Source organism: Sebastes umbrosus, assembly GCF_015220745.1.
Source record: "Sebastes umbrosus isolate fSebUmb1 chromosome 14 unlocalized genomic scaffold, fSebUmb1.pri SUPER_14_unloc_1, whole genome shotgun sequence".
Taxonomy (NCBI): domain Eukaryota; kingdom Metazoa; phylum Chordata; class Actinopteri; order Perciformes; family Sebastidae; genus Sebastes; species Sebastes umbrosus.
In genome coordinates this window covers 225,368-243,757 of record NW_023618433.1, presented here as the reverse complement: position 1 = coordinate 243,757, position 18,390 = coordinate 225,368, and the positions used below count along the sequence as shown (strand labels likewise).

At 40.8% G+C, this 18,390-nt stretch overlaps 1 protein-coding gene across 2 annotated transcripts; it reads right to left on the bottom strand.

Moving 5' to 3' along the window:
- Nucleotides 1–11,143: 11,143 nt before the first annotated feature.
- On the bottom strand, nt 11,144–18,138 carry LOC119484123 (keratin, type I cytoskeletal 13-like). Of its 2 annotated transcripts, XR_005205900.1 has the most exons (8): nt 17,523–18,138; nt 15,359–15,441; nt 13,744–13,900; nt 13,511–13,672; nt 13,257–13,382; nt 11,795–12,018; nt 11,264–11,398; nt 11,144–11,232 (listed from the first exon to the last, which is right to left on the bottom strand). XR_005205900.1 is itself a non-coding variant. In XM_037762646.1 (7 exons), the coding sequence occupies exons 1-7, from the start codon at nt 18,042–18,044 to the stop codon at nt 11,326–11,328; spliced, it is 1,347 nt and encodes a 448-aa protein (XP_037618574.1). In that variant the 5' UTR covers nt 18,045–18,138; the 3' UTR covers nt 11,144–11,325. The 2 variants fall into 2 exon arrangements, 1 of the variants encoding a protein (XP_037618574.1); XM_037762646.1 differs by having other exon boundaries at nt 11,144–11,398.
- Between the last annotated feature and the right edge of the window lie 252 nt (nt 18,139–18,390).

Genomic DNA, 18,390 nt, shown 5'->3' with positions numbered 1-18,390 from the left:
TTATTATGACATGTTTCCGATGTTATTATGACACGCTTCTGAAGTTATTATGACACGTTATTATGACGTTTCCGATGTTATTATGACACGCTTCTGATGTTATTATGACATGTTTCCGATGTTATTATGACATGTTTCCGATGTTATTATGACATGTTTCCGATGTTATTATGACATGTTTCCGATGTTATTATGACACGCTTCTGATGTTATTATGACATGTTTCCGATGTTATTATGACATGTTTCCGATGTTATTATGACACGCTTCTGAAGTTATTATGACACGTTATTATGACATGTTTCCGATGTTATTATGACACGCTTCTGATGTTATTATGACATGTTTCCGATGTTATTATGACACGCTTCTGATGTTATTATGACATGTTTCCGATGTTATTATGACACGCTTCTGATGTTATTATGACACGCTTCTGATGTTATTATGACACGTTTCCGATGTTATTATGACACGCTTCTGAAGTTATTATGACACGTTATTATGACATGTTTCCGATGTTATTATGACACACTTCTGATGTTATTATGACACGCTTCTGATGTTATTATGACACGCTTCTGATGTTATTATGACATGTTTCCGATGTTATTATGACACGCTTCTGATGTTATTATGACACGTTATTATGACACGTTTCTGATGTTATTATGACACGTTATTATGACACGCTTCTGATGTTATTATGACACAATTCTGATGCTATTATGACACGTTTCTGATGTTATTATGACATGTTATAATGACACGTTTCTGATGTTATTATGACACGTTATTATGACACGTTTCTGATGTTATTATGACACGTTATTATGACACGTTTCTGATGTTATTATGACACGCTTCTGATGTTATTATGACACGTTATTATGACACATTTCTGATGTTATTATGACACGTTTCTGATGTTATTATGACACGTTATGACACGTTTCTGATGTTATTATGACACGTTTGCAATGTTATTATGACACGTTTCTGATGTTATTATGACACGTTATGACACGTTTCTGATGTTATTATGACACGTTTCTGATGTTATTATGACACGTTATTATGACACGTTTGCAATGTTATGACACGTTTCTGATGTTATTATGACACGTTATTATGACACGTTATGACACGTTTCTGATGTTATTATGACATGTTTGCAATGTTATTATGACACGTTTCTGATGTTATTATGACACGTTATGACACGTTTCTGATGTTATTATGACACGTTTCTGATGTTATTATGACACGTTTCTGATGTTATTATGACACGTTATTATGACACGTTTCTGATGTTATTATGACACGTTTCTGATGTTATTATGACACGTTATTATGACACGTTTCTGATGTTATTATGACACGTTATTATGACACGTTTCTGATGTTATGACATGTTTCTGATGTTATTATGACACGCTTCTGATGTTATTATGACACGTTTCTGATGTTATTATGACACGCTTCTGATGTTATTATGACATGTTATTATGACACGCTTCTGATGTTATTTTGAAACGCTTCTGATGTTATTATGACACGTTATGACACGTTGCTGATGTTATTAGGACACGTTTCTGATGTTATTATGACACGTTATTATGACACGTTTCTGATGTTATTATGACACGTTTCTGATGTTATTATGACACGCTTCTGATGTTATTATGACACGATATTATGACACGTTTCTGATGTTATGACACGTTTCTGATGTTATTTTGAAACGCTTCTGATGTTATTATGACACGTTATTATGACACGTTGCTGATGTTATTAGGACACGTTTCTGATGTTATTATGACACGTTATTATGACACGTTTCTGATGTTATTATGACACGTTTCTGATGTTATTATGACACGCTTCTGATGTTATTATGACACGATATTATGACACGTTTCTGATGTTATGACACGTTTCTGATGTTATTATGACACGCTTCTGATGTTATTATGACACGTTTCTGATGTTATGACACGTTATTATGACACGTTATGACATGTTTCTGATGTTATTATGACACGTTTCTGATGTTATTATGACACGTTTCTGATGTTATTATGACACGTTATTATGACACGTTTCTGATGTTATTATGACACGTTATTATGACACGTTTCTGATGTTATGACACGTTTCTGATGTTATTATGACACGCTTCTGATGTTATTATGACATGTTATTATGACACGCTTCTGATGTTATTATGACACACTTCTGATGTTATTATGACACGTTATTATGACACGCTTCTGATGTTATTATGACACGTTTCTGATGTTATTATGACACGTTATTATGACACGTTTCTGATGTTATTATGACACGTTTCTGATGTTATTATGACATGCTTCTGATGTTATCATGACACGTTTCTGATGTTATGACACGTTATTATGACACGTTATTATGACACGTTTCTGATGTTATGACACGTTTCCAATGTTATTATGACACGTTTCTGATGTTATTATGACACGTTTCTAATGTTATTATGACACGTTTCTGATGTTATTATGACACGTTATTATGACACGTTTCTGATGTTATGACACGTTTCCAATGTTATTGTGACACGTTTCTGATGTTATTATGACACATTTCTGATGTTATTATGACACGCTTCTGATGTTATCATGACACGTTTCTGATGTTATTATGACACGTTATTATGACACGTTATGACACGTTTCTGATGTTATGACACGTTTCTGATGGTATTATGACACGTTATTATGACACGTTATGACACGTTTCCAATGTTATTATGACACGTTTCTGATGTTATTATGACACATTTCTGATGTTATTATGACACGCTTCTGATGTTATCATGACACGTTTCTGATGTTATTATGACACGTTATTATGACACGTTATGACACGTTTCTGATGTTATTATGACACGTTTCTGATGTTATTATGACACGTTTCTGATGTTATTATGACACGTTTCTGATGTTATTATGACACGTTATTATGACACGTTTCTGATGTTATTATGACACGTTATTATGACACGTTATGACACGTTTCTGATGTTATTATGACACGTTATTATGACACGTTTCTGATGTTATTATGACACGTTTCTGATGTTATTATGACACGTTATTATGACACGCTTCTGATGTTATTATGACACGCTTCTGATGTTATTATGACACGTTATTATGACACGTTTCTGATGTTATGACACGTTTCTGATGTTATTATGACACGCTTCTGATGTTATTATGACACGTTTCTGATGTTATTATGACACGTTATTATGACACGCTTCTGATGTTATTATGACACGCTTCTGATGTTATTATGACACGTTATTATGACACGTTTCTGATGTTATGACACGTTTCTGATGTTATTATGACACGCTTCTGATGTTATTATGACACGTTTCTGATGTTATGACACGCTTCTGATGTTATTATGACATGTTATTATGACACGCTTCTGATGTTATTATGACACGTTTCTGATGTTATTATGACACGTTATTATGACACGTTATTATGACACGTTATGACACGTTTCTGATGTTATTATGACACGTTATTATGACACGTTATGACACGCTTCTGATGTTATTATGACGTTATTATGACACGCTTCTGATGTTATTATGACACGCTTCTGATGTTATTATGACACGTTATTATGACACGCTTCTGATGTTATTATGACACGTTATTATGACACGTTTCTGATGTTATTAGGACACGCTTCTGATGTTATTATGACACGTTATGACACGTTTCTGATGTTATTATGACACGATATTATGACACATTTCTGATGTTATGACACGTTTCTGATGTTATTATGACATGTTATTATGACACGCTTCTGATGTTATTATGACACATTTCTGATGTTATTATGACACATTTCTGATGTTATTATGACATGTTATTATGACACGTTTCTGATGTTATTATGACACGTTATTATGACACGTTTCTGATGTTATGACACGTTTCTGATGTTATGACACGCTTCTGATGTTATTATGACACGTTTCTGATGTTATTATGACACGCTTCTGATGTTATTATGACATGTTATTATGACACGCTTCTGATGTTATTATGACACGTTATTATGACACGCTTCTGATGTTATTATGACACGTTATTATGACACGTTTCTGATGTTATTAGGACACGTTTCTGATGTTATTATGACACGTTATTATGACACGTTTCTGATGTTATGACACGTTTCTGATGGTATTATGACACGCTTCTGATGTTATTATGACACGATATTATGACACGTTTCTGATGTTATTATGACACGTTTCTGATGTTGTTATGACACGTTTCTGATGTTGTTATGACACGTTTCTGATGGTATTATGACACGTTATTATGACACGTTATGACACGTTTCTGATGTTATTATGACACGTTTCTGATGTTATTATGACACGTTTCTGATGTTATGACACGCTTCTGATGTTATCATGACACGTTTCTGATGTTATTATGACACGTTATTATGACACGTTTCTGATGTTATTATGACACGTTTCTGATGTTATTATGACACGTTTCTGATGTTATTATGACACGTTATTATGACACGTTTCTGATGTTATGACACGTTTCCAATGTTATTATGACACGTTTCTGATGTTATTATGACATGCTTCTGATGTTATCATGACACGTTTCTGATGTTATGACACGTTATTATGACACGTTTCTGATGTTATGACACGTTTCCAATGTTATTATGACACGTTTCTGATGTTATTATGACACGTTTCTGATGTTATTATGACACGTTATTATGACACGTTATTATGACACGTTTCTGATGTTATGACACGTTTCCAATGTTATTGTGACACTGTTATGATGTTATGACACGTTTCTGATGGTATTATGACACGTTATTATGACACGTTATGACACGTTTCCAATGTATTATGGACCCGTTTCTGATGTTATTATGACACATTTCTGATGTTATTATGACACGCTTCTGATGTTATCATGACACGTTTCTGATGTTATTATGACACGTTATTATGACACGTTATGACACGTTTCTGATGTTATTATGACACGTTTCTGATGTTATTATGACACGTTTCTGATGTTATTATGACACGTTTCTGATGTTATTATGACACGTTATTATGACACGTTATGACACGTTTCTGATGTTATTATGACATGTTATTATGACACGTTTCTGATGTTATTATGACACGTTTCTGATGTTATTATGACACGTTATTATAACACGCTTCTGATGTTATTATGACACGTTTCTGATGTTATGACACGTTTCTGATGTTATTATGACACGCTTCTGATGTTATTATGACACGTTTCTGATGTTATGACACGCTTCTGATGTTATTATGACATGTTATTATGACACGCTTCTGATGTTATTATGACACGTTTCTGATGTTATTATGACACGTTATTATGACACGTTATTATGACACGTTATGACACGTTTCTGATGTTATTATGACACGTTATGACACGCTTCTGATGTTATTATGACATGTTATTATGACACGCTTCTGATGTTATTATGACACGCTTCTGATGTTATTATGACACGTTATTATGACACGCTTCTGATGTTATTATGACACGTTATTATGACACGTTTCTGATGTTATTAGGACACGCTTCTGATGTTATTATGACACGTTATGACACGTTTCTGATGTTATTATGACACGATATTATGACACATTTCTGATGTTATGACACGTTTCTGATGTTATTATGACACGTTTCTGATGGTATTATGACACGTTTCTGATGGTATTATGACATGTTATTATGACACGCTTCTGATGTTATTATGACACGTTTCTGATGTTATTATGACATGTTATTATGACACGCTTCTGATGTTATTATGACACATTTCTGATGTTATTATGACATGTTATTATGACACGTTTCTGATGTTATTATGACACGTTTCTGATGTTATTATGACACGTTATTATGACACGCTTCTGATGTTATTATGACACGTTTCTGATGTTATTATGACACGCTTCTGATGTTATTATGACACATTTCTGATGTTATTATGACATGTTATTATGACACGTTTCTGATGTTATTATGACACGTTTCTGATGTTATTATGACACGTTATTATGAGACGTTTCTGATGTTATGACACGTTTCTGATGTTATGACACGCTTCTGATGTTATTATGACACGTTTCTGATGTTATTATGACACGCTTCTGATGTTATTATGACATGTTATTATGACGCTTCTGATGTTATTATGACACGTTATTATGACACGCTTCTGATGTTATTATGACACGTTATTATGACACGTTTCTGATGTTATTATGACACGTTTCTGATGTTATGACACGTTTCTGATGGTATTATGATACGCTTCTGATGTTATTATGACACGATATTATGACACGTTTCTGATGTTATTATGACACGTTTCTGATGTTGTTATGACACGTTTCTGATGTTGTTATGACACGTTTCTGATGGTATTATGACACGTTATTATGACACGTTATGACACGTTTCTGATGTTATTATGACACGTTTCTGATGTTATTATGACACGTTTCTGATGTTATTATGACACGCTTCTGATGTTATCATGACACGTTTCTGATGTTATTATGACACGTTATGACACGTTTCTGATGTTATTATGACACGTTTCTGATGTTATTATGACACGTTATTATGACACGTTTCTGATGTTATGACACGTTTCCAATGTTATTATGACACGTTTCTGATGTTATTATGACACGTTATTATGACACGTTATGACACGTTTCTGATGTTATTATGACACGTTATTATGACACGTTATGACACGCTTCTGATGTTATTATGACATGTTATTATGACACGCTTCTGATGTTATTATGACACGCTTCTGATGTTATTATGACACGTTATTATGACACGCTTGTGATGTTATTATGACACGATATTATGACACGTTTCTGATGTTATGACACGTTTCTGATGGTATTATGACACGTTTCTGATGTTATTATGACATGTTATTATGACACCCTTCTGATGTTATTATGACACATTTCTGATGTTATGACACATTTCTGATGTTATGACACGTTTTTGATGGTATTATGACACGTTTCTGATGTTATTATGACACGTTTCTGATGGTATTATGACACGTTTCTGATGTTATTATGACACGTTTCTGATGGTATTATGACATGTTATTATGACACGCTTCTGATGTTATTATGACATGTTATTATGACACGCTTCTGATGTTATTATGACATGTTATCATGACACGCTTCTGATGTTATTATGACATGTTATTATGACACGTTTCTGATGTTATTATGACACGTCATTATGACACGCTTCTGATGTTATTATGACACGTTTCTGATGTTATTATGACACGTTATTATGACACGTTATTATGAAACTGTGGTGACGATTCTCTCCGTGTGAAGTCATCGTGTTTAACATGTTTAATGTTTTATTGTATTTTGTATTATTATAAAAACACATGACTTCTGAACAGATGTCGGGACGCTCACGTGATGCTCGGCGTCTCACTGTGATGCTTCTGCTTTGAAATATCGATACTGTACAAAGTAAAAGTACATGTGTTAACTACTGAATCACCTCCATCCACTGATGAAGACTGTCAGAAGTGGTTGAAAGCTCTGGAACATGGAAGTTGGACCTTCTGGTGAGTTCTTTATTTTTTTAATGTCTGTCAAAATGCTGTTTTATAAGAAGAAGTTGATATTCTCTGAGATTATAAAGTCATCAATTATTAGAAAGAAACTAACACGCTAAGCTAGTATAGTGTTGCATGCTAACATGCTAAGCTAGTATAGTGTTGCATGCTAACATGCTAAGCTAGTATAGTGTTGCATGCTAACATGCTAAGCTAGTATAGTGTTGCATGCTAACATGCTAAGCTAGTATAGTCTTGCATGCTAACATGCTAAGCTAGTATAGTGTTGCATGCTAACATGCTAAGCTAGTATAGTCTTGCATGCTAACACGCTAAGCTAGTATAGTGTTGCATGCTAACACGCTAAGCTAGTATAGTGTTGCATGCTAACACGCTAAGCTAGTATAGTGTTGCATGCTAAAACGCTAAGCTAGTATAGTGTTGCATGCTAACATGCTAAGCTAGAAAAGCGTTGAATGCTAACACGCTAAGCTAGAATAGCGTTGCATGCTAACAGGCTAAGCCAGAGTAGCGTTGCATGCTAACATGCTAAGCTAGTATAGTGTTGCATGCTAACATGCTAAGCTAGTATAGTGTTGCATGCTAACATGCTAAGCTAGTATAGTCTTGCATGCTAAAATGCTAAGCTAGTATAGTGTTGCATGCTAACATGCTAAGCTAGTATAGTGTTGCATGCTAACACGCTAAGCTAGTATAGTGTTGCATGCTAACACGCTAAGCTAGTATAGTGTTGCATGCTAACACGCTAAGCTAGTATAGTGTTGCATGCTAAAACGCTAAGCTAGTATAGTGTTGCATGCTAACATGCTAAGCTAGAAAAGCGTTGAATGCTAACACGCTAAGCTAGAATAGCGTTGCATGCTAACAGGCTAAGCCAGAGTAGCGTTGCATGCTAACACGCTAAGCTAGAAAAGCGTTGCATGCTAACGCTAAGCTAGAGTAGCGTTGCATGCTAACACGCTAAGCTAGTATAGTCTTGCATGCTAAAACGCTAAGCTAGTATAGTGTTGCATGCTAACACGCTAAGCTAGAGTAGCGTTGCATGCTAACATGCTAAGCTAGAGTAGCGTTGCATGCTAACAGGCTAAGCCAGAGTAGCGTTGCATGCTAACAGGCTAAGCTAGAGTAGCGTTGCATGCTAACACGCTAAGCTAGAGTAGCGTTGCATGCTAACAGGCTAAGCTAGAGTAGCGTTGCATGCTAACATGCTAAGCTAGAGTAGCGTTGCATGCTAACATGCTAAGCCAGAGTAGCGTTGCATGCTAACATGCTAAGCTAGAGTAGCGTTGCATGCTAACATGCTAAGCCAGAGTAGCGTTGCATGCTAACATGCTAAGCTAGAGTAGCGTTGCATGCTAACAGGCTAAGCTAGAGTAGCGTTGCATGCTAACAGGCTAAGCCAGAGTAGCGTTGCATGCTAACAGGCTAAGCTAGAGTAGCGTTGCATGCTAACATGCTAAGCTAGAGTAGCGTTGCATGCTAACATGCTAAGCTAGAGTAGCGTTGCATGCTAACATGCTAAGCTAGAGTAGCGTTGCATGCTAACAGGCTAAGCCAGAGTAGCGTTGCATGCTAACACGCTAAGCTAGAGTAGCGTTGCATGCTAACAGGCTAAGCTAGAGTAGCGTTGCATGCTAACAGGCTAAGCCAGAGTAGCGTTGCATGCTAACACGCTAAGCTAGAGTAGCGTTGCATGCTAACAGGCTAAGCTAGAGTAGCGTTGCATGCTAACATGCTAAGCTAGAGTAGCGTTGCATGCTAACAGGCTAAGCTAGAGTAGCGTTGCATGCTAACATGCTAAGCCAGAGTAGCGTTGCATGCTAACAGGCTAAGCCAGAGTAGCGTTGCATGCTAACACGCTAAGCTAGAGTAGCGTTGCATGCTAACAGGCTAAGCTAGAGTAGCGTTGCATGCTAACATGCTAAGCTAGAGTAGCGTTGCATGCTAACATGCTAAGCTAGAGTAGCGTTGCATGCTAACATGCTAAGCCAGAGTAGCGTTGCATGCTAACATGCTAAGCTAGAGTAGCGTTGCATGCTAACAGGCTAAGCCAGAGTAGCGTTGCATGCTAACATGCTAAGCTAGAGTAGCGTTGCATGCTAACAGGCTAAGCCAGAGTAGCGTTGCATGCTAACAGGCTAAGCCAGAGTAGCGTTGCATGCTAACAGGCTAAGCTAGAGTAGCGTTGCATGCTAACAGGCTAAGCCAGAGTAGCGTTGCATGCTAACAGGCTAAGCCAGAGTAGCGTTGCATGCTAACAGGCTAAGCCAGAGTAGCGTTGCATGCTAACAGGCTAAGCCAGAGTAGCGTTGCATGCTAACACGCTAAGCTAGAGTAGCGTTGCATGCTAACAGGCTAAGCTAGAGTAGCGTTGCATGCTAACAGGCTAAGCTAGAGTAGCGTTGCATGCTAACAGGCTAAGCTAGAGTAGCGTTGCATGCTAACATGCTAAGCTAGAGTAGCGTTGCATGCTAACAGGCTAAGCCAGAGTAGCGTTGCATGCTAACATGCTAAGCTAGAGTAGCGTTGCATGCTAACAGGCTAAGCCAGAGTAGCGTTGCATGCTAACAGGCTAAGCCAGAGTAGCGTTGCATGCTAACAGGCTAAGCTAGAGTAGCGTTGCATGCTAACAGGCTAAGCTAGAGTAGCGTTGCATGCTAACAGGCTAAGCTAGAGTAGCGTTGCATGCTAACAGGCTAAGCCAGAGTAGCGTTGCATGCTAACACGCTAAGCTAGAGTAGCGTTGCATGCTAACAGGCTAAGCTAGAGTAGCGTTGCATGCTAACACGCTAAGCTAGAGTAGCGTTGCATGCTAACATGCTAAGCCAGAGTAGCGTTGCATGCTAACAGGCTAAGCTAGAGTAGCGTTGCATGCTAACATGCTAAGCCAGAGTAGCGTTGCATGCTAACAGGCTAAGCCAGAGTAGCGTTGCATGCTAACATGCTAAGCCAGAGTAGCGTTGCATGCTAACAGGCTAAGCTAGAGTAGCGTTGCATGCTAACAGGCTAAGCTAGAGTAGCGTTGCATGCTAACATGCTAAGCCAGAGTAGCGTTGCATGCTAACAGGCTAAGCTAGAGTAGCGTTGCATGCTAACAGGCTAAGCTAGAGTAGCGTTGCATGCTAACAGGCTAAGCTAGAGTAGCGTTGCATGCTAACACGCTAAGCTAGAGTAGCGTTGCATGCTAACAGGCTAAGCTAGAGTAGCGTTGCATGCTAACAGGCTAAGCTAGAGTAGCGTTGCATGCTAACAGGCTAAGCTAGAGTAGCGTTGCATGCTAACAGGCTAAGCCAGAGTAGCGTTGCATGCTAACAGGCTAAGCTAGAGTAGCGTTGCATGCTAACACGCTAACAGTGAAACGGTCTTCAGAAACATTCAGAAACACGTTGAGTTTTATTTTGTGAAGCAAACTGAAGCTTTATTGTCAGAAACACAAACGATGACATCATCACACTCTGTTGACTGACTGGTTCATCACAGCAGAAAACCAGCGTGAGGTGACGGATCGGAGAGACGCTCTTCATCGTGTTCCTGATGCTGCGAGGAGAAGGTCGAGGTCAGACGTGTGATTGGTCAGGCGGACTCCTCGATGACCTTCGTGATGGTGCTGGTGGTGGTGGTGGTGGTGGAGGAAGAGGACGAAGATCTGAGAGAGAGACGCCACAGGAAGTTAGAAAGTCGCACATTTACCAGAAAAAAAATGATATTTTCTGAGATTTAGGAGGTAAGTTTATTAAAGAAACGTTGATATTCTCAGAGATTAAAGTCGTAAATTTAGGAGAAAAAAAGCCGAATAACAATCAGATTGAATCCACCGGGTGACCGTATGATACCCTACCAACAGATATGGTGTATAAAGCAGCAGCAATAAGGTGACATCATCTCTTCCTGATGACGTCACCATGTTGCTGCAGCTCTACTGACGGATGTTCTGGTGAATATTATTATGATATTAAAGAGTATTTCAACAGAAAGCCGTTGGTTATAACTAACACTGTCTAAAGTTTAACTTTCAGTATTCCACGTTAGATTGACGTCTTACCCGCCGGCTCCCTCTCCGTCCATCAGCCTCCGGTACTCGGCGATCTCCATCTCCAGCCTGGTCTTGATGTCCAGCAGCATCTTGTACTCCTGTCCCTGTCTCTCCAGGTCGGCCCTCAGCTGGACCAGCTGCTCCTCCATACCGGTCACCTGCATCTGGTACCCGTTGAGCTGCATGGAGTAGCGGCCCTGCAGCTCGTTCAGCTGGGCTTCAAGAGACCCTTTCTGCAGGAAGACGGACGAGTTAGAGGACAGAGGACACCTGGGAGTCTGTTATCGTCTCTACTAGGACACCTGGGAGTCTGTTATCGTCTCTAGAGGACACCTGAGAGTCTGTTATCGTCTCTAGAGGACACCTGAGAGTCTGTTATCGTCTCTAGAGGACACCTGAGAGTCTGTTATCGTCTCTACGAGGACACCTGAGAGTCTGTTATCGTCTCTAGAGGACACCTGAGAGTCTGTTATCGTCTCTACGAGGACACCTGAGAGTCTGTTATCGTCTCTACTAGGACACCTGGGAGTCTGTTATCGTCTCTATGAGGACACCTGAGAGTCTGTTATCGTCTCTAGAGGACACCTGAGAGTCTGTTATCGTCTCTACTAGGACACCTGAGAGTCTGTTATCGTCTCTACTAGGACACCTGAGAGTCTGTTATCGTCTCTAGAGGACACCTGAGAGTCTGTTATCGTCTCTAGAGGACACCTGAGAGTCTGTTATCGTCTCTAGAGGACACCTGAGAGTCTGTTATCGTCTCTACTAGGACACCTGAGAGTCTGTTATCGTCTCTACTAGGACACCTGAGAGTCTGTTATCGTCTCTAGAGGACACCTGAGAGTCTGTTATCGTCTCTACTAGGACACCTGAGAGTCTGTTATCGTCTCTAGAGGACACCTGAGAGTCTGTTATCGTCTCTAGAGGACACCTGAGAGTCTGTTATCGTCTCTAGAGGACACCTGAGAGTCTGTTATCGTCTCTACTAGGACACCTGAGAGTCTGTTATCGTCTCTAGAGGACACCTGAGAGTCTGTTATCGTCTCTACTAGGACACCTGAGAGTCTGTTATCGTCTCTAGAGGACACCTGAGAGTCTGTTATCGTCTCTAGAGGACACCTGAGAGTCTGTTATCGTCTCTACTAGGACACCTGAGAGTCTGTTATCGTCTCTAGAGGACACCTGAGAGTCTGTTATCGTCTCTAGAGGACACCTGAGAGTCTGTTATCGTCTCTAGAGGACACCTGAGAGTCTGTTATCGTCTCTACTAGGACACCTGAGAGTCTGTTATCGTCTCTAGAGGACACCTGAGAGTCTGTTATCGTCTCTACTAGGACACCTGAGAGTCTGTTATCGTCTCTAGAGGACACCTGAGAGTCTGTTATCGTCTCTAGAGGACACCTGAGAGTCTGTTATGGGAAGTATAAAGTTAGCGTTAGCTAACAGGTTAGCGTTAGCGGCGGGCTCCCACCATGCTGAGCTGTGATTGGAGTTCGATCTCCAGAGCCTGAAGCTGCATCTTCACCGTCTTCACCTCCGAGGTCGTGGACTTCATGGTCACCTCAGCGGTCGCCACCTCCTTACCGAGCATCTCCGACTGAAAGGAGGACAGGAGGACGGGAGGACGGAAGGACAGGAGGAGAGGATGAGAGGAGGACAGGAGGACGTCATCAGGACACATCCTATAAGACGTACCTGTCTGTCTCTACCGGGTCTCGTGCTCACCTGGGTCTGGAACCAGTTCTCCAGGTCTCTCTGGGTCTTGGCGCTGATGGACTCGTAGTGTTCTCTCAGTTCATCCAGGACATGGTTGAGGTCGGCCTGAGGAGCGGCGTCCACCTCCACGTTCACCTGACCGCTCATCTGGGTCCGCATGGCCATGAGGTCCTGCGGGAGGAGGGGACATTAGCACGAGGCTAACTGACGGATGCTAACGTGGCGTGCTAACGGCTCGGTACCTCCTCGTGGTTGTTCTTCATGGTCAGCAGCTCCTCGGTCAGACTGTCGATCTGCATGGTCAGGTCGGTCTTGCCGACGCCGAGCTCTCCCATCAGCATCTTCAGCCCGGCGATGTCCGCCTCCACCGACTGACGCATCCCCAGCTCGTTCTCGTACCTGCAGAGGTCAACATGAGGTCAACATGAGGTCAACATGAGGTCATCATGAGGTCAACATGAGGTCAACATGAGGTCAACCAGGAGGTCAACCAGGAGGTCAACATGAGGTCATCATGAGGTCATCATGAGGTCAACATGAGGTCATCATGAGGTCAACCAGGAGGTCAACCAGGAGGTCAACATGAGGTCATCATGAGGTCAACATGAGGTCATCATGAGGTCATCATGAGGTCAACATGAGGTCATCATGAGGTCAACATGAGGTCATCATGAGGTCAACCAGGAGGTCAACACGAGGACTCTGAGTCAGACTGCTGGTCTCTTCAGTCAGTCATTAATGTAATAATCCGGATAACGTCCAGCTGAAGCCCCGTGCTGCCTCTACATCCTCCTTTACTCACATCACTCAGCAGACCTGAACCGCTGTGAACCCTCAACCAGTCACTGATCCCTCACTGTAGACTTCAGACAACACAAAGAACATTAAATCAATGATGAAGATTCATTTAAGATCTGATCAAAGTCAACCTTTAACAAGGGATTTAATAGAGTTGGTTAACGGCAGATAGTTAAAATCTGAATAGTAATAATATTAATAATTATTATTAAAAGTTATTAATATTAATAATAATAATAATAATAATAATAATATTCAGACTCGACTATCTGACGTTAACCAGCTCTATTAAATTATTTTATTATTATTAGTATCATTAATAATAATAATGATAATAATAATAATTAAGAATTATTAAATTAAAATAAATATTAGCTTTGATTTATCATCTTCATTTCTATAAATCTGCAACACATTCAAACGTTTCACCGGTTTTAAAATAAATAATTTCTCAGCATCATTTTTCAGAATCTGGTTGATTTATCTCTGACGGATTATTTTAAATGTTAATATTAAATATTTTTCTGTCTTCTTTCGTATGTTGACCATAAATCCAGCTGCTGTATTCTGCTCAACAGCCAGCAGAGGGAGACACGCCACATCTGGCAGGTAGAGACCCACTGGCTGCTGGTAATGACAACATCTGTCTGTTGGTAATGATGAAAACATCTGTCTGCTGGTAATGATGACAACATCTGTCTGTTGGTAATGATGACAACATCTGTCTGCTAGTAATGATGACAACATCTGTCTGTTGGTAATGATGACAACATCTGTCTGCTGGTAATGATGACAACATCTGTCTGCTGGTAATGATGACAACATCTGTCTGCTGGTAATGATGACAACATCTGTCTGCTGGTAATGATGACAACATCTGTTTCTTTATCTATAATTTATCTGTAAAACAGCGTGTCAGGATGATTTAGTTCTGCACTGAATTAGTGTGATAATTAATCTAATAATTCAGAGAGAGAGACAGAGACAGAGGACAGAGAGACAGAGACAGAGGACAGAGAGACAGAGACAGAGGACAGAGAGGTGTGTCTGGTTACTGACTTGACTCTGAAGTCGTCCACAGCCAGCTTGGCGTTATCGATGCTCAACATGACGGTTCCTTTCAACAAGATGGCTTCCTGGATCTGAAACAGATGTTACATCAACACATCAGGACCAGCATGATGGAGGAGAGAGGAGGAGAGAGGGGAGAGAGGAGAGAAGACGAGAGAGGAGGAGATAGGACGAGAGAGGAGAGGAGAGAGGAGGAGAGAGGACGAGAGAGGAGAGGAGAGGAGAGGAGAGAGGACGAAAGAGGAGAGAGGAGGAGATAGGACGAGAGAGGAGAGGAGAGGAGGAGAGAGGACGAGAGAGAGGACGAGAGAGGACGAGAGAGGAGAGGAGAGGAGAGGAGAGAGGACGAAAGAGGAGAGGAGAGGAGAGAGGAGAGGAGGAGAGAGGAGATAGGGGGAGAGAGGAGGAGAGGAGAGAGGAGAGGAGAGGAGAGTAGGAGAGGGGAGAGGAGGAGAGTAGGAGAGGGGAGGAGAGAGGAGGAGAGGAGAGGAGAGGAGGAGAGTAGGAGAGGGGAGAGGAGAGGAGGAGAGAGGAGGAGAGGAGAGAGGAGGAGAGGAGAGGAGAGGAGGAGAGTAGGAGAGGAAGAGAGGAGAGGAGGAGAGTAGGAGAGGGGAGAGGAGAGGAGGAGAGAGGAGAGGAGAGGAGGAGAGTAGGAGAGGGGAGAGGAGAGGAGGAGAGGAGGAGAGGTTTGTTCCTTGTTACTGATAGAGAGTTCAATCATCCACCAAACATCTCTCAACAAGAGTCAACACCAACAGGAGAATACACTGTTTACCATCGGCACCGGGGCTCCACACATCATCAGCTGTGCTGCTCATCCCACAAATGCATGATCCTTACAAGCTGGACATCATTGTGAAGGTAAATAACCAGGCTTTCAACCATGTAGAATACAATGACCATTAGCATTAGCATCACCATTAGCATTGGACCAACAGAGAAATAATCCACCAAACAAGTTTATAACTTGTTTTTTCCAGTTTATATATAACGTAAAGCACCTCGCTATCTGACATATTAAACAGTAACTTCATATTACTGATGAATTCATGGATATTAGATGCTAACAGTCAAAGCTAACGTAGCACGCCTCACTAGCTGACATTTATCTAAATATAGTTTCAGCTCCACGTCCTTAAAGACATTAGAATTACAATATCTGTCATAAAACACAACATATTTTATATTCTGTGGTTACCGTCTACATGTTTCATGAAATCTTCTATTTAAAAAAAACAAAATGTTTACATCAATATTTACAGTGATGGTCAACGCTTAATGAAAATGAATTTAAATGTAATAAAAATATAGAAATTAAAAAAGCAAAATGTATACAATGATCATTTGTGTAATGTGTCTGTGAGGACATGTAGTGATGAAAACCATAATAAATAAATTAAAATTGATAAAGCAGAAACACTCTGATCTGTTTATGGATTTATGCAACTGCAGAAAATCTATGTAAAAAAATAATGTATTTGTTCTCACCAATCAGAGGTAACAACGTCACATGACTCCGACCAATCAGGTTGTTTAATGACATCATAATAACTGATGTTAAATATCATAAACAGTGAAATGTTAAATATGAGTGTTGGAGGCAGCAGCTCCGCCTGATCACTCTTTATTTATCCTTGTTATTGGGGGCGTTGCCATGGTTACAAATTCATCCTTTGAGTCTGCTCCAGCCAGTCAGATTGATCGGATGGATTTCACCCCCCCCCACGACTCCACCCAATCACAGCAGGTCGACTGATACGCTGAAACTTTAGTTTATTCTATAAAAGGTCAATAAATAGTTGTAACTAGAGTCGACGTCTTCACGTTTCTAAAACTTCAAATTACAAAAAAAACACCCTTTTTCCAGAGCTTTCTATTCATTTACCTTTTTCTTTTCTTTGGTGAAACTGCTGTTTTCTATTAACAATGACACAAAAGCAGCAAATTCTGTCATTTATAAATATATATATATATAAATATATATATATTTATAAATATATATATATGTATATATATATTTATATATATGTATATATATATAAATATATTTATATATATATACATATATATATATTTATATATAGACCCTTGACCAGAGAGACCCTAGACCGCCACACTGAACACTATTTCCCATGCTGCCCCTCTTCCTCACCTTGGCCTGCAGCTCTGCGATGGTGACGAAGTAGGGGCTGTAGTCCCGGCAGCTGGGGCCGACCTTGTTCTCCACAAACTGCCGGATCTTCAGCTCCAGGTCGGCGTTGGCCGTCTCCAGCGCCGCCACCTTGGCCAGGTAGGTGGCCAGGCGGTCGTTCAGGTTCTGCATGGTGAACTTCTCGTTGCCGATGATGCTGTCGTCTGCCGCGCCACCGCCGCCACCGAAGCCTGCGCCGCCACCGAAGCCTGCGCCGCCACCAAATCCTGCGCCGCCACCACCACCTGCGCCGAAACCCCTACCACTACCTGCGCCGAACTGCAATCCACCACCGTAGCCGCCGCCGCCACCGCCACCGCCACCGCCACCGCCGGCAGAGTAGCTCCTGCTGGACCGGGATACACTAATCTGACCGCCTCCTGATCCTCCTGACATGCTGTAGGAGCTCATGCCTCTGCCCCCCATGCCGCCGCCGTAGCCACCGCCGGACATGGATGATCTCTGACTGTAGACAGCGGTCATGATGATGCAGTGGTTGGAGAGGAGGTGTGAGTCGGCTTGTCTTCTACGGTGAAGGGAGTGTCGGAGGGAAGAGAAGTGAGGAGAGATGGATGACTTTGCTTCTTTTAAAGGTGCTCAGGTGGGCTGAGCTGCAGGTGGAGGGGGCGCGGTCGACGGGCCGCGCCCCCCCAGCAGTGGAATGTAACCCTGCCCTTCACTGGGATGTTCAGGTACTTGTACTTTCAGTGTTTCCATGCTACTTTTGATCTTTCTGCTACTTTATACTTCTACTTTTACTACATGTCAGAGAAATATTTAGCGTTTGACTTCCATCGTCAGCGACAGAGTTCAGCAGAGTTCAGATCTC